This window comes from Schistocerca americana, chromosome 1 (assembly GCF_021461395.2).
Source record: "Schistocerca americana isolate TAMUIC-IGC-003095 chromosome 1, iqSchAmer2.1, whole genome shotgun sequence".
Classification (NCBI taxonomy): domain Eukaryota; kingdom Metazoa; phylum Arthropoda; class Insecta; order Orthoptera; family Acrididae; genus Schistocerca; species Schistocerca americana.
The window spans coordinates 25788779-25815912 of record NC_060119.1 but is presented as its reverse complement, the minus strand read 5'-3'; the positions used below and the strand labels follow the sequence as shown (position 1 = coordinate 25815912).

Sequence of the window (27134 nt, the reverse complement as noted above, 5' to 3'; positions counted from 1 at the left end):
ATGCACAGTTTAAAGCTTCTGGATGCCTCTGTAAGGGGAAATCAACGGGTCGGCCTGCAGTGAGTGAAGAAACGGTTGAATGCGTGTGGGCAAGTTTCACACGTAGCCCGCGGAAGTCGACGAATAAAGCAAGCAGGGAGCTAAACGTACCACAGCCGACGGTTTGGAAAATCTTACGGAAAAGGCTAAAGCAGAAGCCTTACCGTTTACAATTGCTACAAGCCCTGACACCCGATGACAAAGTCAAATGCTTTGAATTTTCGGCGCAGTTGCAAGAGCTCGTGGAAGAGGATGCATTCAGTGTGAAACTTGTTTTCAGTGATGAAGCAACATTTTTTCTTAATGGTGAAGTGAACAGACACAATGTGCGAATCTGGGTGGTAGAGAATCCTCACGCATTCGTGCAGCAAATTTGCAATTCACCAAAAGTTAACGTGTTTTGTGCAATCTCACGGTTTAAAGTTTACGGCCCGTTTTTCCTCTGCGAAAAAAACGTTACAGGACACGTGTATCTGGACAGGCTGGAAATTTGGCTCATGCCACAACTGGAGACTGACAGCGCCGACTTCATCTTTCAACAGGATGGTGCTCCACTGCACTTCCATCATGATGTTCGGCATTTCTTAAACAGGGAATTGGAAAACCGATGGATCGGTCGTGGTGGAGATCAAGATCAGCAATTCATGTCATGGCCTCCACGTTCTCCTGACTTAACCCCATGCGATTTCTTTCTGTGGGGTTATGTGAAAGATTCAGTGTTTAAACTTCCTCTACCAAGAAACATGCCAGAACTGCGAGCTCGCATCAACGATGCTTTCGAACTCATTGATGGGGACATGCTGCTCCGAGTGTGGGAGGAACTTGATTATTGGCTTGATGTCTGCCGAATCACTAAAGGGGCACATATCGAACATTTGTGAATGCCTAAAAAAACTTTTTGAGTTTTTGTATGTGTGTGCAAAGCATTGTGAAAATATCTCAAATAGTAAAGTTATTGTAGAGCTGTGAAATCGCTTTAATCATTTTTAATAACCCTGTATATTCAGAATAGAATTGGACCCAATACACTTTCCTGAGGAACACATATGTTTGTATGTTACTTGTCTGACAATTGAATCGTTCATACATCTAGTGTTGTTTGTAACAAAAAACAAATTTTGCAGGAAACCAAAAACACTGTTTTACTCTTATTTGTTGTGATGCAGACAAACGTCATTCTGAATATTGTTGTAACAGTTATTGCACAATTGATTATTTATCTTTGAAAAAGTAGCACTATTTTAATTTCCCTGTAGGACCAGTGTGATCTCTGTGCATTTGCAATGTTGTAGTGCTGAAAGGGTGTGGTTTTTGTGTTAGTTATTTCAGAAGCAGAAAGCTTATTGTGATAAAATATAGCAACTCAGGCTGGAACACATAATGTTAATTGCAATATAAATCTGTACAAGCAACAGCAAAAGATGCTGAAAAATTTAACACTGTTACTATTGCAATTACACAGAACATGTACATTCAGCATTACATTTTGAGTTCTCAGTCAACAGCCAGCCAGATATGCAAATTCACTATTCACTTTGTAATTTTCAGCTGGGGTACTCTGACACATGTCAAATAAGTCTTCCTTCTTGGCAAAAAGCTCATACGAGATAGAGAAAACTGAAATGTTAGCTGGCATCAGATTTCTTTTCTCAGTGCCTCACAGCTTCTGTACAATGTTTTGACAAAGCCCATGGTTGCAGGATGGTATGACTTTTTCATTCCTGTAGTGTAGTACGGTCATCAGATGAAATTTGTAGCAAGACATACTGAGCTATTTTGAATGAGCTGCTATGCAACCTTTGGTCTAGTGTGCTAATATCCCTGAAATGCTATGGATCTATCTTGGAGACAAGGAAACCATTGTTTCTGGCATTGTCAGTGACTTGAATACAGTTGCTGGGTGATTGATCCACATGAAACTATTGTTTATTTCTGTCTATAGTGGCCAAGTCCATATCACGTTGTAGGGAACTATAGCTTGTAATGAGGAATTTCTGGACTACAGAGAGTGAAATATTTACAGATGATCAGATTTTAGAAAGGAGAAATTATCTGTCAGTTGTTGTTCACCCCAATGCAATGGTCATACCAGACTATCAGATTCCACCTCCCACCGTCCTGGATCGAATTGAAGTGTGTAAAGAAGGTACTTCAGAATGCATGAAGAGATCTCTACCAAGCCTCTCCTGGCAATGCTTTTATGCCAAAAACACGTGAAAGCAGGAGGTAGTTCATAATACTTTTCCTGTGAAAGGATATACACTTCACAGATGCTCACATCTGAACTTAAATAACAACTAACTTCTACACTTGGAGTTGTAGCATTTTTGCTTTGGTCTGTCATGGTCCAGGATTCTGAGAGGCCTTTTGGAATGCTTTATTTTTTTGTCTTTGAGGGGGAAATTGCTTTTTAATTTGTTGATCAAAATTTGCACTTACATAGGATCTGTCAACAAAAACGTGCATTACGAATTCCTAAAGACAGGTGATATATAAGTGAACAATGGCAAAGAGACAAACTCTCTTCTGTTGTTTGTCTCTTTGCATCAGCCATCTCATTACATTAGAAAGCCAAAAATTTTATCTGCTTGTCATAGTCAAGTGCATAAAATCTCCAAAATAGTTGCACCTTATCATTTGCTGGCAAATCTCCACATGAAAGTTGACAGTCACAAATTCTCTCCTAGAAAAGAATGAAATTCCATTCCTAATGTTTTGGACATCTCTCAGAATCTGCAGTATTTAGGCCTACATTTGAATGAAAATGGTATAAAAAATAGGAATTATGTTAAAAAAATTCCAGTTTTGACTAAGTGTTACACTACTATATTAGGACTCTGTAAATATTTACTATATATAGATTATGGCTACTTGAATTGTGTTGCATTTTTTCTTTATGCATTGCATTTACAACCTTGTACTTCTCACTCTGTCACCTGAGAATTTCTTGGGAAAGGTCCATTTCTCCTAGATATCCCTCAGTACCTTGTGTTATTGTACTTCCATTTGCAAAAGTGAATTTTAGTTTTCCTTCCTTTATTCAAGCACATTTAAGCTTTACTTGTGAATACAACATTTGGTGCATCATCCACAGCGCCTTCACTTACAACATTGTTCACTGCGAGAAAGAATTCTGTGGATCAACAATGTTACTAAAAATAATGTGAGGTGGAATCAATTTTACCAGCAGATGCACGGTCACAGTGTTGATCAGGCAAGTGATTCAGTTGTTTTACCAAAAATTTATCAGACATGTGAACTCTCTCTGCCTTTTGCTCCCTATTGTTCAGGAGGGACTGGGACCACTTGGTTGGGGGAAAAAAACATCACTGTGCTTGTGTTGCTTTAGTTTCTCTCTGCGTAATTTGTGATGAAATAGTTGATGGGCGAATGGCTGAATGTCAATGCCTATTGGGCACAATATTTTGGCAAGCGTTCACATTGCCATCATCAGTTTTGCTGGTTAACTGTCTGCATAGGGACTTGTGCTGCCCTTTTCTTTCTATCCTCTCCTTCCGATCTATGGCTCTCTCCACATTCTGCGCCTTGCATCTCCTCCTCCCGCCGCAATGTTGCTCCAGCGTCCTTTCACACCTGCCCAAGGTACACATTAGTGGCATCACTGCTGTTGCTCCATTGTCCCTGGTGTGTTGTGGTATATCGCCTTTTTCTTAATCGGACTATGTGCGGGATTCAAGGCCAAGCCACTATCGTGACTGATTAGCAATTTCCGTACTTGACTCTTGATAGATTCTAGACATCTGTGTCAGAACCATATTATGTTCATAAACCAATCAGTGTTTTGGCTGCTGCAAGCTGGTGTGCTGTTGGTGTTTTTAGGAATGATCTGACAATATGCTTTATGTTACCTAAGTCTGCCTTGACGCATTGGCAGGATGTCCGACAGATCTGGGATTTGCATAGTCTTAGGTCACTTTGACACTACCGAGCAGTGCCCATGTATTAGCTGCTGAGTGGAGACTGTCTTCACTGAGCATTTCTGGAGCATTCATCCTACTATTCTGGATTATGAACAACAAATGGGATAAACATAATGCCTGCACCTTCTCTGTTTCTGCTCATTGTATAATAGGCCTAAGTGTAAGACATAGGGCTCTCTGAATTTACTGCTCTTCAAATTCCATTACAGACTTCAAAGTACTCTCCCTCAGACACAGTACAATGATTCCGGCATTGAGACTGATGTTCAAAACAGTCTGCCCAAACTCTTTGCCTTTACATATGTCTGCTTGTGCAGATGGATATTAGGTGTGTGTGTGTGTGTGTGTGTGTGTGTGTGTGTGTGTGTGTGTGTGTGTGTGTGTGCGCGCGCGCGAGTGTATACCTGTCCCTGTTTCCCCCTAAGGTAAGTCTTTCCGCTCCCAGGACTGGAATGACTCCTTACCCTCTCCCTTAATAAACCACATCCTTCCTATATATAATCATGTAGATGCACTGTGCTAAATAATGTGTGGTATAGTTTGACTTTAGCTCATACTAAAAATTGAGTCTATCATAGTTCTTAAATACCAGACAACGTGCTGAAAATTTTTGTTTGAGATGTTGTTTCCATTAGATGTATTCTGAGACATTTGTGTAATAAATGTAGCAATTAGAAAGCACTTTGTCAGTTAAGATTGATCCCATCATTTCAAGTAAACTCTACATATGGCTGACATTGACCGTATGTTGAAAATTAAAACTTAAAATTGATAACTTAAAATTGATGTTCGTAAGTTACCTTTATGTTAAAGTATCAGTGGCATTTAAATGCCATTCCATATCTATGGTCTGTTACCAGCTAGAAGTTGACAGTGTACAGCGATGTCTTTCTGTTACAGACTATTACAGCAGTAGACGACAGTTGTACGATGATGATCCACTGCTGCAGAGATCGAAACAGCCGATGTGAGTAACCAGAAAATAGCATATATTGTAAATTATGACTTGTATATTGCACACAACAGCATTTCAGATGCTGATATATTTTTATTTAATCATTTATTACTGTAAAAGCTCCATTAATTCTTATTTTAAATCTCTGGAATAATACAGACCTGATCCTCGGTTCATCACATTCCAAAAGGAAGGTTCTGTTGGCATTCGATTGACTGGAGGCAATGAGGTGGGAATCTTCGTGACAGCAGTCCAGCCTGGGAGCCCCGCCTCTCTCCAAGGCCTGCAGCCTGGTGACAAGATCCTAAAGGTAACATTTGTGTGTACACATGTAGTTTAACTTTCATATATAGGTGTCCCAAAAAGAAGGTATCAGGTAAATCACTTTTTATGTATAGTCCGTCTTCTGTAATGCACCCAGTCAGATTGTATAATGCTGATGAGAAAAGATCTTAAGGTTGGTTGTGCAATTGTTTATCTACTGTTTCTCATACAGTACCACACATATAAAATGAACATTTTACTACTACATCTCGGAGCAGTTAATAAAGTCGACAGCAGTAAGTCATGAGAACTTGTGCACAGCCATGGTTTTGCAACCCTTTCAGTCCTATTGTACTAATAGTTTGACATTGTGGACAGTAGTGTGTGGGACTACAGTGTTGTGAAACAATAACACTTGTTATGGATAATATGAATCAATATTTGGGGTGAATTGCTGGCATCAGTTTGTTGAGCGGTGTAACAGTGCATTTTGCTTTATCAATTGTATTTCTCTTCTACAGGCATCCTTTCAGGGTAGACCATTTTATGCCATAAAAATGATTAGCATTGTTTTTTCCATAGTTGCACAAATCTCAAATTTCTTCTCTGTCAAAAATCTCGGGTGATATTTTATCATTGCAAATATTATACTTAAAAATACATTCTAGTCGGGTAAGAATCAGTAGCTACTGACACTTGTGAACTACTGTGAACTCTCTTGGTAATTGTATTGCAGAAATTTAGCATGTGGCGCATAATCTTATGCGCAGAAGTATGACTAAACTGCAGAAAACTTGCTGTCTCATTAACTCTGACCTGTCGCGTCACCAAAATCATATTTCTCTTGTCAGTGGTTGAGATTTTAACCAGTTATAAACATTTACCTGGTAGGCCATTCTTCTCATTTTGTGTTGAAAGCCAGCCATGAATTTTAGTCAGAGGCTCACCTAATGACCAGAGAAAGTGGTTAACTACTCTCTGTTCTTTCCCTGTGCACGCAAGCAGATTGCATGTGTTTATAATCACAGCAGTGAGCAAACTACAAACTAATATGACTGAGATAGAGCTTCAATAGCATCATCACTGTAATACCAACCCTAAGTATAAGTCAGTAATGCTGCCATGTGTTGTGTGTGAGTGCATCCCCCCCCCCAAAGTCCAGAAGTCCAGATAATTTTGTAATTTTCTTGTATTTGTTATAATGAAAATTATTATGTCCAATGGATGTTGACATTGTTGTTTTAATTTGTTTTATAGAATTAAAAACGAAAGAAATCATTTTCAAATAACATCATATAACATCCAGAATTTCTAAGTTTTTGAGAAACAAAAATGTACTCAAATTTTCATTTTTCTGTTTATGTTTCTTCTAATACCTTCAATATTCCATTGTATAGGTGAACGACATGGACATGAAGGGCATTACACGGGAAGAGGCCGTTCTGTTCTTGCTAAGCTTGCAGGATCAGATAGACCTAATTGTACAGTACCGCAAAGATGAGTACGAGCAAATCGTTGCAAGCCAGCGAGGAGACTCGTTCCATATCAAGTGAGTTCCATGTGTGATTTGTTTTTTATGCTGACTTAACAACAGCATTGAAATGCTAATATAAACATAATATATTGATCATTATTGTAGTTGTTGAACTCCAATACAGTTTTTTCCCATATGGAGAATACCCTACACAAAAATGTAAAATTACCCACAAACAGAATGGCCCACCACTATTTATTTTCATGAGGCAATATTCCAGTACTGCTGATATATAAATTTAAGTGTGGAAAAAAAACTAAGCTTTTAAAAATCTTAGTCCATTTGTCTTATCAAGGGGAAGAGAGAGAGAGGTCTGAGAAGGCTGATATAGAGGGATAGGTGACTGATCCCAGTATGAGAGGCAAAGAAGGAACTGAAAGTGGAAGAAACATTTCAAAATCATTGTACATATGTTTGTATACAGAAAAGTAACCAAGCAATGAATTTTACATTTGTTGTCTTCAATTCTTCTTGTTTTACCTTCATCACTGATCTGTTGTACTATGGATCATAAGAAACTATAAATTTGCTAATCTCTCTCTTCTTGTTCTCCTTGTAGAATATCTTCATTTTTCACTGAGGTTGTTTCTTCTGACGAAGTGTCCTCATGACTTTTTGTGGGTGTCTTAATTTGAAACACTTCATTCTCACTGTCAGTTCATTTTGTGGTCACTTTTATCTTTGTGACATTGGTAAAAATTTAATTAAAACAATGGAAACAATAAATTGGAATACAACAATATTATGAAAAGAGTAGATTGTTACTCGCTGTAAAGGTGACATGTAGAGTTGCAGACAGGTGCAACGAAAAAGACTGTTACACATCAAGCTTTCAACTCTGCTCCAGAGAAGCCGGAGATAGCAGTCATGTTTTTGTGTGAGGTGTGCTTTTCCTTTTTTTTCTTTTCTGAAGATAGCTTTGGCCGAAACCTCAATGTCTAACAGTCTTTTTCGTTGTGCCTGTCTGCTTGAATTTTGTGTGTATGCTTGTGTTTGTTTGTGTGTCTATCGACGTGCCAGCGCTTTCATTTGGTAAGTCACATCACCTTTGTATTTAGGTATATTGTAATACTCCCATAGAATTTCAGTCTTCTCTTGCATATAATGTCTGTTATCTTCTCTGATTGTCTGTACAGGTCTTCATTCTTCCTTTTCCTCTGCAAACCATTTTTTACTTTTTCTTGTCCTAAAATCTTTCCTAATTTTTATTTCTTTTTTCTATCTTTCCTTCCTTGTTCAGTAGCTTCACTGTTGTGATGTAATGTTTTATTGTCTCTTTGTAGGATGTCTTCTTTTCATCGTACCCATTACATGTTAATTTGTATGCTAATTCCATTGTCCAAGCTCTTTCTATATTTACTTCTGTATTAAGTCTGTCTGGCTGATGTAGATATTCATTCATTCATTGTGTGCCTTTAATCCCATCATGAATGGGAGCTATTGGGGATGTGGAATGATTCAAGTTATCCATTAACAGGCAGAATCAGCTACTTCTGTAGAAATATACTAACAACAACGTATGGCTAGTGCTTATCTAATCACAATCGTAATTATGGGAATTACTTGTAGATTACTTTATGTATGTGTATTAGGAGAGGAGCAGCTACTGTGAAAAAAATGGACAACTCCTCCTCTTACACTGCCCAGTTTGCTCTCCCTATCCAGTACCTGTACCTTAAACAACACATATGCAGGATGTTTCAGCTGCTGATACACGAGCAGAATCAAAACATGGAACTAACAGTTAAGCAGAATTCATTCACTCCCTAAGATATTTAAATATGTCTCCTTTCTTGGTTTCTTCCAAATCCCTATTCCAGATGCTTCTCTCTGTCACATCAGGATTCTTTCTACTATGTCATCTTTGAGCCATTACATGAAATTAATGTCAGAAAAGCAATAATAGATAAAATAAAATATATGTGATTCCTGTGCGGATGATAAGCTATGAGTATATATTAGCGTAATCAACAATATAACATAGGAATTAGCTTAATTTTTCTAAGTAACACCCTGACAGAGTAGAAGGAGTGAGTCACAAGGAAATTTTTCAGTTTGGACTGGAAAGTCTCAGGATTACTTCTAAGACTGTGTAATTTTTGTGGTAGCTTATTGAAAAGGGGTGCAGCAGAATATTGTACATCTTCCTGCACAAGAGTCAAGGAAGTGTGATCAGAATGCAGTTTGACTATCTGCCTAGTATTAACTGAATGAAAACTGCTAATTATTGGGAACAAGCTGATATTGTTAACAACAAATGACATCAAAGAAACTATATACTGCGAACCCACTGTCAGAATTCACGAAGTCCTGGAATCCTGAGTGAGAAGTTGGTAAACTTACACCACATTTTGCTTAAACTGCCCTTTGTGAATGGGAAGAGTTAACCCAGCATATCCCATATGTCAAAAGTGAACGAAAATAAACTTTTTGTGTTGAACTATCATTTATTGCAGATACTATTCTAATGAGAAATAAATATAGCAGCATTCAGTTTTTGAACAAGTTCGTGGATGTGGGCTTTTCATGACAGTTTACTAAGCTTACTATCTATCTGAACACCTAATAATTTCAGTTGTTCAGACTCATTAATCATATTCTCGTTCTGTGTAATCAAAATGTCAGTTTCGGTAAAATTATGTGTTAGAAGCTGTAAAAACTGAGTCTCAATGTGATTTAGCATCAATTTATTTTCTACAAGCCATGAACGCAGGTCCCGAAATGCATGTGTGATACATTGCCTGTGTTGCACTCAACATCCTTCACTACCATGTAAGTGTTATCGGCAGAGAGATATATTTTAGAATAACTGTTTGCTGTCTGTTCTTAAAGTATGAGAGGAATCAGTTGTGAGATACCTCTTATATTCTATAATGATCTGACTTCTGCAATAATATTGTGTGATCAACACAATCAGACACCTTACTTAAATCAAAGGAGACACCCAGTGTTCGCAACTTTTTGCTTAATCCTACCAGTGTCTCACTGAGAAAAGAGAAAAGAAGTTGTTAAACCTCTTCAGAAACCAAACTGTACATTTTACAGCAAATTATCTGAACTGAAATGATCAGTTATTCTTATACAGCCATTTCAATAACTTTTGCAAACACTGTTGGCATAGAAATAAATCTAAAATTGGCTATGTTATTCCTTTCTCCTTTTTTATAAAGTGGTATCAATATTGGGTTCTTTGCTGAAGGAAAAATTACAAATGTGGCTAACAGTAGGGCTAACACATGCACCACTGTGCTGTAGTATCCTACTAGATACCCCGCCAAACTGATGAGGGTCCTTCGTCTTCGGCGGTTTGATTATTGACTCATTCTCATCCTTATCAGTATCATGGAGCTATGTTTCAGGCAGCAGTCTAGGAATCCATTTTCTAAGAGAGTTGTACAATTCCCTGTAAATACCAAGTTTTTAGTTAATTCAGCTGCTATATTCAGAAAGTGAGTCTTAAATACTTTACATATGTCTGACTCATCAGTAACAAAAACATTTTTATGACATATTGACTTTATATCTTCCACCTTGTGCCATTGGCCACACACTTTCTTCACCATTTTTCTATTTGCATACCACATGACTTTTTTAAACATTGATTGTAATGTGCTACTGCAGCTTGATTGTTACTACCCCTAATATTTTTATATAAATTCTGTTTTGCTCTACATGATATCCTTATACCATGAGCCAACCACCCAAGTTGCCTGTAAGTGCCAGTGCCCTGTTTTTAATCTGCTCACGAAAAGCAGCTTTCGGAGGGAATAAGAAATTTGTTGAAGAAAGCATTGTATTTATCATCTATGTTATCTGCACTATAATCTTCCTGCCACTCTTGTTCTTTAAAAAGTCATGTTGCCACTGGATTAACATTTCTAAATAAAATGTAATTAACATCTGTGCATACACAAATTCCTTTGAGTCTTAAAATGTATGCATCATGGTCTGAAAGGCAAGTTATTCTTTTGGTAACAGAAAGCCTCTCTAGCAACAAAAATGTTGTGTTTTCCTGCACTCTGGTTGGAAAGAATGTGATTCACATCAAATTATATGAATTTAGGAGACCTTCCATCATTTTTTCTGTGGACGATCACTTATGAAATTAATCTTAGTCACCACACAGCACTAATTTTTGGTAATTCTGTGTCTGTTGTGGTCTTTGGTATACTCTTATTTCTCTAAGATGTACAATGATCTGCTGCCTTGTCTGACTTCTCTCTCTCACTCTTGAATGGCTCCAAATTTTTTCCATGAAATTTTAATTTTAGTGGTAGATTTCTTTAATCACTGATGTATAGTGGACTTTGGACTTCTGTTTGCTCCAATTACAAAATTTGATGAGTGTCTGTCTATTAGTTCACCTACATGCTTTTTGAAATCAATAAACACTATTTTACCACATTTCTTTCTCCAAGTCTTTTTACTCTCAGAATGCTTGCGGGATGAAAGAATTTTTCCTCATGAAATACTTTCTTGAAACTCCATGTTATTCACCACTTGTTCTCCCATTTGGTTTCTATTGCTCTACTGTGTTGCACAAGTGAAGTGTCAGGCTGATTCATGTGAAAAAGTGACAGATTACTTTCTTCCACAACTTGAGCTTCATCTCTATCTTTGATTATCTTATCACTGACAGGATGTTAAACTCTAAACAACCTTTCTTCCCACATGCTGAGTCAGAGTTGTGAATATTTATCACATAACTTATAGTATTTAAAATGAAGCATATTGTGTCAGACGGCACATTCAACAACTGGGTGGTCCAGCTGTGTCTTGACTATAGTTTGGCAGTGGCTATTCGTGATCACAGGCAGCTTGCTGGTTGGAATACCCATGTAGAATGTGGCACAGCTGTTGCAGATAAGTTTGTAGATCAGATGGCTGGTTTCACAGGTAGCCCTGCCTTTGATGGGATAGGAGATGCCAATGACAGGATTGGAGCAGGTTGTTCTGGGAGGCTGTAATGGAACAGGTCATGCACCTTGGTCTGTAGTACAAATGTGAACCAAGAGGCAAGGGCTTGGTAGCAGGGGTGGAGTGGGTATGAACAGTGAAATTACATAGGTTGAGTAGGCAGCAGACTTCTACTGTATGACACGTGGGGAGGATAGTGGGAAGGATATTTGTCATTTCAAGGCAGGATGAGAGTAGTTGAAACTCTGGCTGAGAATGTGGTTCATTTGTTCTCTTACAGGTGGTATTGAGTCACAAAAGGAGTGTTTCTTTGTAGCTAGGCAGAGGGTGTCTGGAGGATGGTAATTGACTAGTGAGACAAGGCATGGGAGATCTGTTTCCTGTTTCTGGACAATGTTGTTATTCCATCCCAGACCTTCCATTATATGTGGCACTGACACTGTCTCAGAGTAAGTACTTATGCACCAGAAGATGAACAACCAATATCTGTGAAGTGTTTTCAATTTAATGCTGCATTTCTGGCATCTGTAGACAAATCAATGTGACTGTTCCCTTCACTTGTGTAAGAGCTATTACTTTGTTTTGTCAGAAAAAATGATAAGTGTAGTAATAGAGCAACTTGTCATAAAGCTTCATGTGAAACTTGGAAAAACTGCCAATGTAACTTGAGTTTTACTAAAACAAGTGTACAGTGAAGACTGTTTATTATGTACCCAAGTTTTTGAGCAGTTCAAATGTTTTTTGATAGTTGTGTAATTGTGGTTTCTCACTGGGTTCCTGAAGGTCAAACTATTAATTGTCTGTACTACACTTTGAGGTGCTTGCTAAACTCCATGAGGAAGTAAAAAACACCCTGAGTTGTGAAGGAGAAAGTTACCTTTCCTGCATCAAGATGACACACTGGCTCGTACCACACTGTCTATTAAGAGGCTGCTAGCCTCCCAGTGTCAGACCACCCACCTTATTTGCCTGACCTTGCATTGTGACATTTATCTAGTTGCGTAAGTCAAATCTGTATTAAAAGGAATAAGATTATAGTCCATTGGAGGAGTGAAAGAAAAAGTGGTCCACGTCATCAAGGAGCTCACAGAGGAAGACTTCCAGCACTGTTTCTATCAATGGAAAATTTGCATGGAGCATTTTAGAGAGAAAGGATGGACGTATATAGGGTGACAATAAATAAATATGTAGATTTTTAAAATAAAATGTTTTTCACCTGTAGCCTCATTATTTTACAGCCACCCCTCGTATATAGTTTTCATTAATTCTTTCTCAAAAAAAGAAAAAAAAGGAAAAAAAAAAGAAAAAAACGATCTTCTTCCCTTATACACTAGTCATACATGGAATAATCTCCATCCCTTAGAACGTCCACTGGCACATATACAGCTTAGTCAATTCCTCATCTAAATTGGGTGCACTTGACTTTTCTGTACTTCACAAATTATCCCTGTCACCATAAATAAATTCAAACATTTGTTCAGTAATATTACATAAGCTCCCACTGTCATCAGTGAAATTACTTCTTGTATCCCTATTACTGCCATACTGTAGTTCTTGTTACATTAATTCTTCTTTATTCTCTTCAGTAGCCCACAGTATAAGACACTGCAGTTCTTCTTACACTTACATTTGAATTTTCTCAAAGCACCATAAAATCTTTGGCATAGTTGAGCGCAAAATCCTGTATCCTATTTATATCTCAGACAAGTGATTGAACAACACTCAAATCTTCCCACACCATTTATAAATCCACTGAAGTTAGTTTCGGGTGCTGCAAGCAACAACTGCTTTGTATGTTGGGGTTATTTTCTTTTTTAAACTCAAGATGATTGATTCACTGATCAATTATTTCCTTTATTAATCCAATATTGTCCCAGTCCTTTAATTCACCTGGTTGTCCATACATAAAACACTTGTCACTCATTGTTTGACCAATGTTGTTGTTGTTGTTGTGGTCTTCAGTCCTGAGACTGGTTTGATGCAGCTCTCCATGCTACTCTATCCTGTGCAAGCTTCTTCATCTCCCAGTACTTACTGCAACCTACATCCTTCTGAATCTGCTTAGTGTATTCATCTCTTGGTCTCCCTCTATGATTTTTACCCTCCACACTGCCCTCCAGTACTAAATTGGTGATCCCTTGATGCCTCAAAACATGTCCTACCAACCAATCCCTTTTTTTTTTTTTGTCAAATTGTGCCAAAAACTCCTCCCCAATTCTCTTCAATACCTCCTCATTAGTAATGTGATCTACCCATCTAATCTTCAGCATTCTTCTGTAGCACCACATTTCGAAAGCTTCTATTCTTTTCTTGTCCAAACTAGCTATCATCCATGTTTCACTTCCATACATGGCTACACTCCATACAAATACTTTCAGAAACGACTTCCTGACACTTAAATCTATACTCGATGTTAACAAATTTCTCTTCTTCAGAAACGCTTTCCTTGCCACTGCCAGTCTACATTTTATATCCTCTCTACTTCGAGCATCATCACTTATTTTACTCCCTAAATAGCAAAACTCCTTTACTACTTTAAGTCTCTCATTTCCTAATCTAATTCCCTCAGCATCACCTGACTTAATTCGACTACATTCCATTATTCTCATTTTGCTTTTGTTGATGTTCATCTTATATCCTCCTTTCAAGACACTGTCCATTCCGTTCAACTGCTCTTCCAAGTCCTTTGCTGTCTCTGACAGAATTACAATGTCATCGGCGAACCTCAAAGTTTTTATTTCTTCTCCATGAATTTTAATACCTACTCCGAATTTTTCTTTTGTTTCCTTTATTACTTGCTCAATATACAGGTTGAATAACATCGGGGAGAGGCTACAACCCTGTCTCACTCCCTTCCCAACCACTGCTTCCCTTTCATGCCCCTCGACTCTTATAACTGCCACCTGGTTTCTGTACGAATTGTAAATAGTCTTTCGCTCCCTGTATTTTACCCCTGCCACCTTCAGAATTTGAAAGAGAGTATTCCAGTTAACATTGTCAAAAGCTTTCTCTAAGTCTACAAATGCTAGAAATGTAGGTTTGCCTTTTCTTAATCTTTCTTCTAAGATAAGTCGTAAGGTTAGTATTGCCTCACGTGTTCCAACATTTCTACAGAATCCAAACTGATCTTCCCCGAGGTCGGCGTCTACCAGTTTTTCCATTCGTCTGTAAAGAATTCGCGTTAGTATTTTGCAGCTGTGACTTATTAAACTGATAGTTCGGTAATTGTCACATCTGTCAACACCTGCTTTCTTTGGGATTGAAATTATTATATTCTTCTTGAAGTCTGAGGGTATTTTACCTGTCTCGTACATCTTGCTCACCAGATGGTAGAGTTTTTTCAGGACTGGGTCTCCCAAGGCCGTCAGTAGTTCTAATGGAATGTTGTCGACGCCCGGGGCCTTGTTTCGACTCAGGTCTTTCAGTGCTCTGTCAAACTCTTCATGCAGTATCGTATCTCCCATTTCATCTTCATCTACATCCTCCTCCATTTTCATAATATTGTCCTCAAGTACATCGCCCTTATATAGACCATCTATATACTCCTTCCACCTTTCTGCCTTCCTTTCTTTGCTTAGAACTGGGTTGCCATCTGAGCTCTTGATATTCATACAAGTCGTTCTCCTTTCTCCAAAGGTCTCTTTAATTTTCCTGTAGGCAGTATCTATCTTACCCCTAGTCCTAGTGAGATAAGCCTCTACATCCTTACATTTGTCCTCTAGCCAGCCCTGCTTAGCCATTTTGCACTTCCTGTCGATCTCATTTTTGAGACGTTTGTATACCTTTTTGCCTGCTTCATTTACTGCTTTTTTATATTTTCTCCTTTCATCAATTAAATTCAGTATTTCTTCTGTCACCCAAGGATTTCTAGTATCCCTTGTCTTTTTACCTACTTGATCGTCTGCTGCCTTCACTACTTCATCCTTCAGAGCTTCCCATTCTTCTTCTACTGTATTTCTTTCCCCCATTCCTGTCAATTGTTCCCTTATGGTCTCCCTGAAACTCTCTACAACCTCTGGTTTATTGAGTTTATCCAGGTCCCATCTCCTTAAATTAGCACCTTTTTGTAGTTTCTTCAGTTTTAATCTACAGCTCATAACCAATAGATTGTGGTTGAGTCCACATCTGCCCCTGGAAATGTCTTACAATTTAAAACCTGGTTCCTAAATCTCTGTCTTACCATTATATAATCTATCTGATACCTTTTGGTATCTCCAGGATTCTTCCATGTATACAACCTTCTTTTATGATTCTTGAACCAAGTGTTAGCTATGATTAAGTTATGCTCTGTGCAAAATTCTACCAGACTGCTTCCTCTTTCATTTCTTCCCCCCAATCCATATTGACCTACTATGTTTCCTTCTCTCCCTTTTCCTACTCTCGAATTCCAGTCACCCATGACTATTAAATTTTCATCTCCCTTCACTACCTGAATAATTTCTTTTATCTCATCATACACTTCATCAATTTCTTCATCATCTGCAGAGCTAGTGGGCATATAAACTTGTACTACTGTAGTAGGCATGGGCTTTGTGTCTATCTTGGTCACAATAATGCATTCACTATGGTGTTTGTAGTAGCTTAACCGCACTCCTATTTTTTTTATTCATTATAAAATCTACTCCTGCATTACCCCTATTTGGTTTTGTATTTATAACCCTGTATTCACCTGACCAAAAGTCTTGTTCCTCCTGCCACCGAACTTCACTAATTCCCACTATATCTAACTTTAACCTATCCATTTCCCTTTTTAAATTTGCTAACCTACCTGCCCGATTAAGGGATCTGACATTCCACGTTCCGATCCGTAGAACGCCAGTTGTCTTTCTCCTGATAACGACGTCCTCTTGAGTAGTCCCCGCCCGGAGATCCGAATGGGGGACTATTTTACCTCCGGAATATTTTACCCAAGAGGACGCCATAATCATTTAATCATGCAGTAAAGCTACATGCCCTCGGGAAAAATTACGGCTGTAGTTTCCCCTTGCTTTCAGCCATTCTCAGTACCAGCACAGCAAGCCCATTTTGGTTAATGTTACAAGGCCAGATCAGTCAATCATCCAGACTGTTGCCCCTGCAACTACCGAAAAGGCTGCTGCCCCTCTTCAGGAACCACACGTTTGTCTGGCCTCTCAACAGATACCCCTCCGTTGTGGTTGCACCTACGGTACGGCCATCTGTATCGCTGAGGCACGCAAGCCTCCCCACCAACGGCAAGGTACATGGTTCATTGGGGGGCGGGGGTTGACCAATAGACTTCTGAAAATTATGCCTCAGATATTTAATTCTATGGAATTCAGGGATTTCAGACCCTTCTGATCGGTAGACACACAGGAAGCTCGCTTAATAGTCCCTGAAACATTAGTGACAGTTAGTTATTTGACAGCACGATGCAGCTGTGTACCCAAACAAGTTTTTTGCTAAAATGACAAAAGTTTCATTAAAATATGAGTGATGCTCGGCGAGAGTGCATTTGACTAGGCAATATAATTGTATGTGTCTGTTTTTGTTAATCTGGTAGCAGTGAGGAACAACTTGATTTCAATCTTTTTTATGTGGAGCTGACTGTTCAGTGTCTTGTATATATGAGGGTTGGAACTTAAATAGTGGCAACTATTTATTCACAGCCAATACAAAGAGTTACATGTTTGCACCTGTTACTGTCCTTCAAAATAGTCACCAACACTGTGTAGAACCTGTTTCCAGCGATGTGGAAGGCGTAGTATACCGTTAGCAGAGCCTGTTCTGTTTATGGTGCAAATGAAGCGGTCTACTGCCTGTCGAATCTCTGGAACAGTTCTGAAGCGAGTGACATGAAGTGTTTCCTTCATCTTCAGAATCAAATCAAAGTCACAAGGACTTAAGTTTGGGGAGTATGATGAATGTTACAGCACTAGTCAGTCCCATTGACCGAACGGAGCAGCCACAGCTTGCGCTGTTTCCACCCGTGTGCATTGTCGTTCAATGTAATGGGTGGATTGCCCAGAAAGTGTCACCGCTTCTTTCGCGAAGCTGGTCCCAGGTGATGCTCCAAAAACAACCAGTAATACTGTGCACTGACAGTCTGCCGTGGAGGAACGTAATGCATTAGGATAACACCATCACAGCTGTACACAAGAACCACCATAACTTTAACCATACTGGGGCTCTGACACACTTTTAACTTTCATGGCTACCCATAATGGCACCATTCATTGGATTGGCATTTCAGTTTTGGCTCATACAATGTGGCCCATGTCTCATCCAGTGTTATGATGTGGCATAAGAAAGCCTCTCATTCGTGGTCATAGCGCTCCAAGTGCGTCTGAGCAATGCCGTAATGCATCCATTTCTGCATTTCCGTCAAGTCATGTAGAACCCATCATGATGCAATTTTTTTGCATGCCCAGGCTTCAGGATGCAAAGCAGAGTCATGTGCGCTAATCCAGTTTCATGGGCGAGCTCACGAATTGTATGGCGTCGAGCACTGTCCCTAATGTGGCAACAGCATGCACTTCTTCAGAGACGCTAGGATGACCTGCCCGATGCATGTCTGCCACAGTTTGCTGATCTTCATTGAAGGCTTTTACCCAGCGTGCCACTGTTCTGTACAGCAATGCATATTCCCCGCACGCCTCTTGAAGACCTTGATGACACTGTCATGCTGTACAACCTCTGGCACATTGAATCTTAATCCAGTTCCGTTGTTCCTGTTTCAAAAACATAGTGACACCATTACTTTAGACTGCTCATTCACAAGTGACTGTGTTTCCCTCAATTGTGCACATGCCGGTGACCTCGGACGGGCGAGTCCATTTGCTCGGAGGTGAGGTAGGTATGTCAACAACATGTGCTATCAGCGACAATAGTAGATTCCATTGCATAGTGTCTCCACAGCTTTGTTGCCACTATTTAAGTTCCAACCTATGTAGTTGCTTGTTCCATGATTTTCATTAAAAATATGGCAAAGGAAGTTTTTGTAGATTGTAAATATTTTAGGAGTAAAGATAACAACTAACAAATAGCACAGTTGTCAAGTAACTGACAGACTGGGATGAATCCTTTAGCAACTTTGCAGGTAGACTGGGGTGAGAAGTTGTGTGGGGTGGAAGGGCAGAGGAGGGAGAGAGAAAGTGGCGAGTAGGGGGGGGGGGGTCGATTGGGGAAAGGTCGCTGACAGTCTCAACCGTTGGCAGGTGTACTGGCTGGATAGGAATGTGGGACTGGCACCAGTGAGCTCATGCAGTGCACAATGACGGTGACGTAGAGGAGTGTGTCGATTGGGGATGATAGAACAGAGGAGGGGGGAGGCTGCAGGGAAAAGGGAGTTGATGTAGGATGAGGGAAGTTAAGGCCAGTGCAGTAGGTTGGAGCTAGGTGTGGGACACAGGTCTAGTGGGGATTGAGGCCGTAGGTTACAAGAATGAAGGATTTGTTGAGAGATCACTCCCATCTGTGTAGTCCTGGAAAGCTAGTGTTCCGGTAAAGGATCTTGATGGCCCACTTCATGAAGCAGCCATCGAAGTATTGTGCTTGACAGTGTGATACGTCACTAGGTGGTCAACTCTGCTCTCAGCCAATTTGGTGGTCACCATTCATTCAGGGGGACAGTCAGTTGGCGAACGTGTCCACATAAACTGCTGTGGAGAAAAGGAACACAACTGGCTTCACTCACAGGTAGCTCTTCTTCTGATGGAAGACAATAGGCCTCTGACAAGACAGGAGTAGGAATTGCTGAATGGGTGAATCGGACAAGTCTCACATTGGGGTCTTTCTAAAGGATACGAGCCAAATGGCAAGAGGTAGCAAGTGAGTGTGGCATAATGATAGACCTTTATAGGTAGTGTGGAAAGGCTTGTGGTTGTGAGGTTCCTCTTTTCTAGACACGATGGCAGATAGTCGAAGACCTGGCAAAGTGTTTGGTTCAGTTGCTCCGGTATAGAATGACATTGGGTGACAAATGTGGTGCTTCTTTGAGCTGGTTCTGGGACTGGTAAGGGGATTAAGTGTGTGTGAGGATTTGGTGTGGGATTCTGTCTACGGATTGGGGGATAGTGCCTGTCAGTGAAGGCCTTTGCGAGATCTTAAGCATACTCGGCAAGAGAGTTCTTTTTTCTGGAGATGCAGCATCTGTGGTTGACCAAACTATGTGGGAGTGTGTATATGTGTGTGTGTGGTTTAAAAAAAAAAGAAAAGAGGGGGAAGACTGCTCTCAATGCAGGAACTGTTGACGATTCGTGGGCTCGATATGGAGAGAAGTGTGGATAGATCCATCAGATAGTCAGAGATCATTGTCTAAGAAGGGGGTGCATTGGGCTGAGGAAAACCAGGTTTAAAAATGGCAGAGAAGGTGTTCAGGCTGCAGAAGAATGAGGATATCGTGTTTGCGCCCTGGGTTTAGGTAGTGCATCCATCATCAACGGACATGAACCTGACATGTGGTTTCAGGTTTGGGAGGCTGGGCAGATATCCTATAGATACTCCATAAACAGATTGGCATAGGAGGATGCCATATTGGTGCCCATGGCTGTGTCTCAGATTTGTTTATATATCTTTGTGTGAGGGGAGTGTGTAATTAGATGTATAAAGAATGAGGCGTTGGTTTGAAATTGGGAGGACAATGGATGAGGTAGTATTTGATAGCAGCTGGCTCGTGGGCATGGGGATGGCCTCAACAATGATGAGTAGGGGTCAAGTTGGTAATGGGCTGGAGGTGGTTGAGAGTGGGTGAAAAAATAGTTCATGTCTTTGATGTGGGAGGCTAGGTTACAGGCAATTATTTTGAAGAGTTGCTCATGAGGAGCAGAGATTCTGTCAGTGTGAACACAATTACCAGCTACAATGGGACACCCACTTCTGTTGATTCTGTGGATTTTAGGAATCATGTAGAAGATTGATTTTACCTTCACAAGCAAATTATTTCATTAACATTTGTTTCATATGAAAATGTGTATTATTGTTCATTCAGATTTCGAAGCATAATTTAATTTGTTCTGTATATCTTATTTCTTTTTAGTATTATTTGATTGAGGAACTTCACAACTTTGCCTTTCAGTCTTCTTTCCATTATTTATGACTTCTGATAATTAGCTAGTGGATTCTTTCTGATTATATCTGTAAAAATAGTGAGCCTAAATTTGAATGTAAGCTTTCTTGGCATATGTCACTTATGAATTCTGAGGATAACAGCCAATTAAACTGGATGGCATTCAGGTGCTCAGCTGAGTTTCAGTTTCCATTTTATGCAAAAATATTTTGACGGTCGACCTGGTTGTCTTCTTCAGATGCAGCAAACTGTGCTGTTATGCGTACTTACTTCCTGGTTGGAGTCAAGGCAGTGATTACTCACAATAATACAGTCCATGGCATCTGAAGAAGGCGACTGGGTCGACTGTCGAAATATTGTCACATAAAAATCAATTCTGCAACCCTGCTAAACATTTGATTAATCAGTCACACTTAGTAGACCTGAGAGTTGGGATGTTTTTTTACTTCCCTCTTCTTGTGATGTGTTGAAGTCCTGTATGTGTGAGGCTTTATTGTAATATTTTGGTGATTCCGCAATTACTATCGATCACACTTTCTGACAAAGAAATTTACCTCTTCTCGTAAGAACATTTTAGAGTTCACATTTGTTTGGAGCTTCATACATTCTTGTATGTTGTCCACAGCAGCTGTAAACGCAGCTAATGAGCATGTTCCCATAATGTGTAGCATTTGGAAGGTGGGTTGCAGGAGTATATTTCTTGAGCATATCAAACAACATCATTTAACTGCTAATTGGTACTTAATACAACAAGTACGTGCACTCTTGAATTTTTTCCTCTGCTAACATATGAATTAAGTCATTTGCTTTTACTTCCATATTGAATCAGGATGTGATCACTACATTCCAGATTTAGATGTTGTAAAGTAGACACTGCATCCACTGTCATTTTCTTCTTCATGACTCATCTTGGTACTCCTTTACTAACACTAATACCAATGTTTCCCAATTGAATTTTTTAACAATTCCTCATTCAGTGGTAAAAGTTTATTTGTTGTGACTACCTTATTGTTCATACAAACTAATACTTCTCTCCTATTTCTAAGTATGCTTGTGATAGCAACTTGTGGCGTAGCTACCATTCTTCATAAGCAATATCTCCTTCTGATTGTGACTGATCCCCATATTTTCTCAGTTCATGACACTTCAGACTTGTGCCTTTGCCAAAGATTATTCTTCTTAACCCACATCCCATCATTGTGACCAGTCCCCATACTTCCTCAGTTCATCAATGTGTGGGTCTTCATCCAAAGTTATTCTAACCAAATTGCATATACCTTCTTCTAGTATAGAATAATGGAAGCATGATTTTGAAGCATCGTGCTCTTCACAAATGAAGCATCCATTCTTCCATAATGTACTGTACTCTTTATGATCACCAGGCTTCATTTCACATTCCTTCATTCCTTTCTTCTTCTTCTGTTCTTGTGAACAGGAAAATTACGTGCAAAAGTTTCTAAAGGGTGAAAATTGTTAGGAGCGTGGAATCAGTAATATGATATGGAAAGTTATAGGAGGATAATACTTCTCCATTTAACAATGATAAGCACATAAAAGAAACAAGAATAAAGTAGGTAGCACTGCAATCTGCATAGTGTAGCTGTATGTGTGTATGTCTGTGCCACTGTGTTAGAACAATGTTTTACGACTTCAGCTACTGCATCTCAATTGTAGTTGATATGTCCATCTGCAGCTCAGACCTCTATTACGTACTGCGGCATTGCCTTTACATAATCTGTTGTTCACAGTTCAGCAAACTGGAATATTGCCAGTAGAAGTAAACTGGCTGCTGAATCTTGAGATTTTGTATTCATTGGTGCCTTGTCCTGTAATAGAAGAGCAAAAGAAACAAAAGTTCTTGAAGCTAATTCTGTTTCTCTCCCCATCTTCAGAGGATGGGGTTCGCTGCTTCTTTACACTCATCAAAATTAAAAGAGCTGTACAGGATTGAAAACAGAATAAACTAGGCAGGCAGTCACAAACTTTTGAATAATGTGCTCATTTATTGGGACAGTAGAACTGTTCATGTAGAAATACCTTAATGTGCAGTGTGCTAACTCTGTGAAGCAGGGAGGCAAGACAGCTACAGGTAAACACTGTGTTCCGAATAAATAACCATGAGTCTGGTATACCAATCAGCTGAGTGTGGATTATAATAGTTTCCCACACACGTGTAAGATAATGCTATGCTTGTTCACCATGCCTGCTATAAAAAAAAAGATACAAAAACAGCTGAAATTCAAATTCGCAGAAAAAAGTTTACCAGACTCAAAGGCAGGTTGCATACATAATTATCCTGTTTCACAATAACTGACAACTCTAGTGGGAATGAACACCTACTTCAAAATTAAAGATAAAATAACTGTCCAGCTGTTGACAAAAAGGTGCTGACTATTCTGAGATCCTTCTATGAGTAGAGAAATGCTACAGAAGTAGAAGACAACAAGATTAAGGAATGGTGATAATACATAATAAGGAATCAAACCCCAAGTGAAACAGGCAAGGTGCTGGTCTAGAATCAAAGTAAATATATTATACCAGAGTAACAGCCCAGGGTAATAAGAGATACGTTCTTTTGTACATGATAAAGATAATTAAAAATACAGTAATGGAAAATCCTGACGGAATGCAAAGAATTTGGCAGTAAAGGTAACACTCACGAAATAGTAGAGACATTGAACTGTAGAAAGACTTATAAATGATACTGACAATTTTGCTACATTTTGGATGAATCCTTTTTTGAACTAGAAAACACACACACACACACACACACACACACACACACACACACACACCTGTACAGCTACGTTGTGCTGGCCGAGTACACTGTGCTAGGATTGGAGCTCCACCAATAAATCGGGGTGCGGGTTTCTGTCAGAGGGAATGGACGAGGGGAAAGAGGAGGTGGGGAGTAGGAGAGAGCACTAGGGAAGAGAGGCAGGTAGTTCAGAGGGAAGCGGCCATGTGAAGCATATGAATATGGGAGGGAGGGACAGCATGTGTTCCACCATTCGTGCCGGTGCCCATGTGTTGCGTTCCTATCCCATGAATCTGCTGCCTCTCCCTCTCACATTCATATATTGCCCACCAGCTGCCTCCCTCTGAAATGTCTGCCTGTCTTTTGTAGCCCTCTCTTCCACTCCCCACCTCCTTCCTCTCCTCATCCAGTCCCTCTGACACAGCCCCTCAGCCCTGCCAACCAGCAGAACTGTGGTCCCAGCATTGCAGCATTGTGTATTGAGCTGGCACAGTGTAGCTGTACAGGTGTGTGTGTGTGTGTGTGTGTGTGTGTGTGTGTGTGTGTGTGTGTGGGCGTGCGTGCACGCACATGAGTGTGCATGCGTGTGTATTTGTGCACGGGTGCGCACGAGCACATGCGCGTTTCAGTGACTCAACAATTCTTCTATTCAAGGAGTTGTTGCTTTTCTCATAAAACATAATTAAAAGATGTATATGTTTCGATAGTTATTAAGAAGGACTTTTTTATTTACTTTAATTTAATTTGTTTCCTTCACTTTCAAAAATGTTTTTGATTTTTATGCTGGAAATTTTGTATGTACCAGACTTCCCTTTACAATTTAAGTTTGACATTTTACTGCTTCAGACTTCACTGTAGTGTCTGATTTGCTTAATGATGTTAAACTTCATGTTTACAGAGCTCACTTTAATTATGACCAACCAAATAAAGGAGAAATGAGTTTCCGGAAAGGAGATGTCTTTCACGTGGTTGATACTCTGCACAATGGTGTTGTCGGTTCATGGCAAGTCTTCAGAATAGGTAAGATTGCAGCAATTTTCTGTTTATAATTTGAGACAGAAGAGGAATGTCCAGTTATGCCGGTGACTGGGGTAGGACTGAAATACTTCATAATTTTTATATTTGTATTTTTACATACAGAATTCAGGCAGCAACACAGTGTATACAAAATAAAAGTGTAACAGGTGAAAAATAACAGTTTTCTTTGGATGGACAGGAGTGGGTGGGTGGGGGGGGTGGGGGGGGGGGGGCAGGGTTGCAACTGTAGTTGGGAAGTACCTGCTTTCAGGTTTTTAGGGTCTCTTGAGTTGTTCTTTCAGGAGGTGTGGATGTTCAGTGATACACTTTTTAGTTGCTTAGAAACATTACCTCATACAACTGTGTAGCATCTCTAGCTTTAGTTAATTTATCAGCTCTTCTTCTGTTGTTATTCCTTAATAAAGGTACATTCTCAGGGATATGGAGCAACATTTTCACAAAGAGAAGCAGCTGTTACGTACCAATTCCGTATACTGTAATAACAGTTAACACTAAACTGCTATATACTATTTGTGCTATTTCCATAGACAAGGAGAACTCTGCATGAAACTTATTTTTATGTTATATATGACAGGTGTGTAAATCACAGTTCCCTTTGGACTCATTATTGCAAAGAAAAAATTTAGAAGTAATGTTCTTGAAACTGTGTAATCATTGGGGAAAAGGGGGGGGGGGGGGGGGGGGGGGCTAATTTTATACACTGTGCTCCCCTTTGCTGAAGAAGCATTACATTGACATTAGCTGTGTGAGGCAATTTTCACAATAGTCTTAATAGTGAAAGTATCACAAAATAAGTTCTCATAGTCATTATCAAGTTCCACAGTAGCGTATCCCAATTATTGTCTGTTGCAACTGACTTCCCGCAACTGAGAAAATAATTGTGACAGTTTGCATCTGTGTTCTCAACTTAGTACTAGAATCATTCACATCTGGGCTAGTGAACGATCTTGATGACAAATTGTGTCTCTATGATCATAGAAGTGGATCAGTCATTGCTGTGCTTCTGCCCTAAAAGAGCCCCAGTAGATTCCCCAATTAAAGCAACTAACTCCATAGTGAAATCAATATCCAAGTCCTGATTATATATTGCTGTAAAAGTTTGTGAGTGATCCTGCTTCACTGTCCACTAAAGTTCATCACAAAGTAAACTAACACTTACAACACACATTTAAGTTCTCCATTTGCGAAAGCAAACATTACTTAAAAGCAGGATGAAATCATGAATGGTGGGGGTGGCATATAGTGAAGTGCTGCAGTTTAGATGGAGGGCAGGAGGGAAGGTAGGGGGGGGGGGTGTAACTAGCGGAAAAGAGATAAATAAAAAGAAATTAAAAGACTGTGTGTGGCGTCAAATGACAGCTATGTAGTGCTGGAATGGGAACAGGGAGGGAGCTGAATGGGTGAGGACAGCGACTAACGAAGGTTGAGGCCAGGAGGGTTACAGGAACGTAGGATTATTGCAGGGAAAGTTCCCACCTGCGCAATTCAGAAAAGCTGGTGTTGGTGGGAAGGATCCATATGGTACAGGCTGTGACGCAGTCATTGAGATAAGGGATATCATGTTTGACAGCGTGTTCAGCAACAGGGTGGTCCACTCGTTTTTTGGCCACAGTTTATTGGTGACCATTCATGTGGACAGACAGCTTGTTGGTTGTCATGCCTACATAGAATGCAGCACAGTGGTTGCAGCTTAGCTAGTAAATCACATAACTGGTTTCACAGGTAGCCCTGCCTTTGGTGGGATATGTGATGTTAGTGACTGGACTGCAGTAAGTGAAGGTAGGAGAATGCATGGGACAGGTTTGCATCTAGGTCTATTACAGGGGTATGAGCTGTGAGGTAAGGGACTGCCAGCAGGGGTTGTGTAAGGATGGACGAGTATATTGTGTAGGTTTGGTGGACGACAGAATACCACTATAGTGGGGGTGGGGAGGATAGTGGGCAGGATATATTTCATTTCAGAGCAAGACGAGAGGTAATCAAAACCCTGGCGGAGATTGTAATTCAGGGACTGCTTGTCACTGCAGATGCTACGACCATGGGTGGCTAGGCTGTACAGTAGGGCCTTCTTAATATGGAATGGGTGGCAGCTGTCGAAGTGGAGGTATTGCTGGTAGTTAGTAGGTTTCATGTGGATGGAGGTACTGACGTAGCCATCTCTGAGGTGGAGATCAACATCTAGGAAGGTGGCTAGTGGGGTTGAGTAGGACCAGGCAAAGCAAATGGGGGAGAAGTTGTTGTGGTTATGGAGGAATGTGAATAGGGTGTCCTCCCCTTCAATCCAGATAGCAAAGCTGTCATCAATGAATCTGAACCAGGTGTGTGGTCTGGGATTCTGGGTTTTTAGGAAGGATTCCTTTAGATGGCCCATGAATAGTTTGGCATAGGATGGTGGCATGCGGGTGCCCATAGCTGACCCCAGATTTGTTTGTAGGTAACGCCTTCAAACAAGAAGTAATTGTGGGTGAGTATATAGTTGGTCATGGCGACTAGGTTGTTGGTTTGGAATCCATAGGGCGTCTGGAAAGGTAGTGTTCGATAGCAATAAGGCCATGGGTATCAGGAATATTAGTGTACAGGGAGGTCGCATCAATAGTGATGAGCAGGGCACCGTGTCGTAAAGGTACAGGAACTGTGGAGAGTTGGTGGAGAAAATTGTTGGT

At 39.9% G+C, this 27134-nt stretch overlaps 1 protein-coding gene across 3 annotated transcripts in view; it reads left to right on the top strand.

Annotated features, from left to right (window-relative positions):
- LOC124546004 (tight junction protein ZO-1) overlaps positions 1-27134 on the top strand; it is a 710801-nt gene that overhangs the window by 427673 nt on the left and 255994 nt on the right. For all 3 annotated transcript variants that reach the window (XM_047124988.1, XM_047124979.1, XM_047124983.1), the window contains exons 6-9: positions 4881-4947; positions 5095-5245; positions 6597-6748; positions 24332-24453. In XM_047124988.1, coding sequence (XP_046980944.1) covers positions 4881-4947; positions 5095-5245; positions 6597-6748; positions 24332-24453 — 492 coding nt within the window. The remainder of the gene's footprint in view (positions 1-4880; positions 4948-5094; positions 5246-6596; positions 6749-24331; positions 24454-27134) is intronic.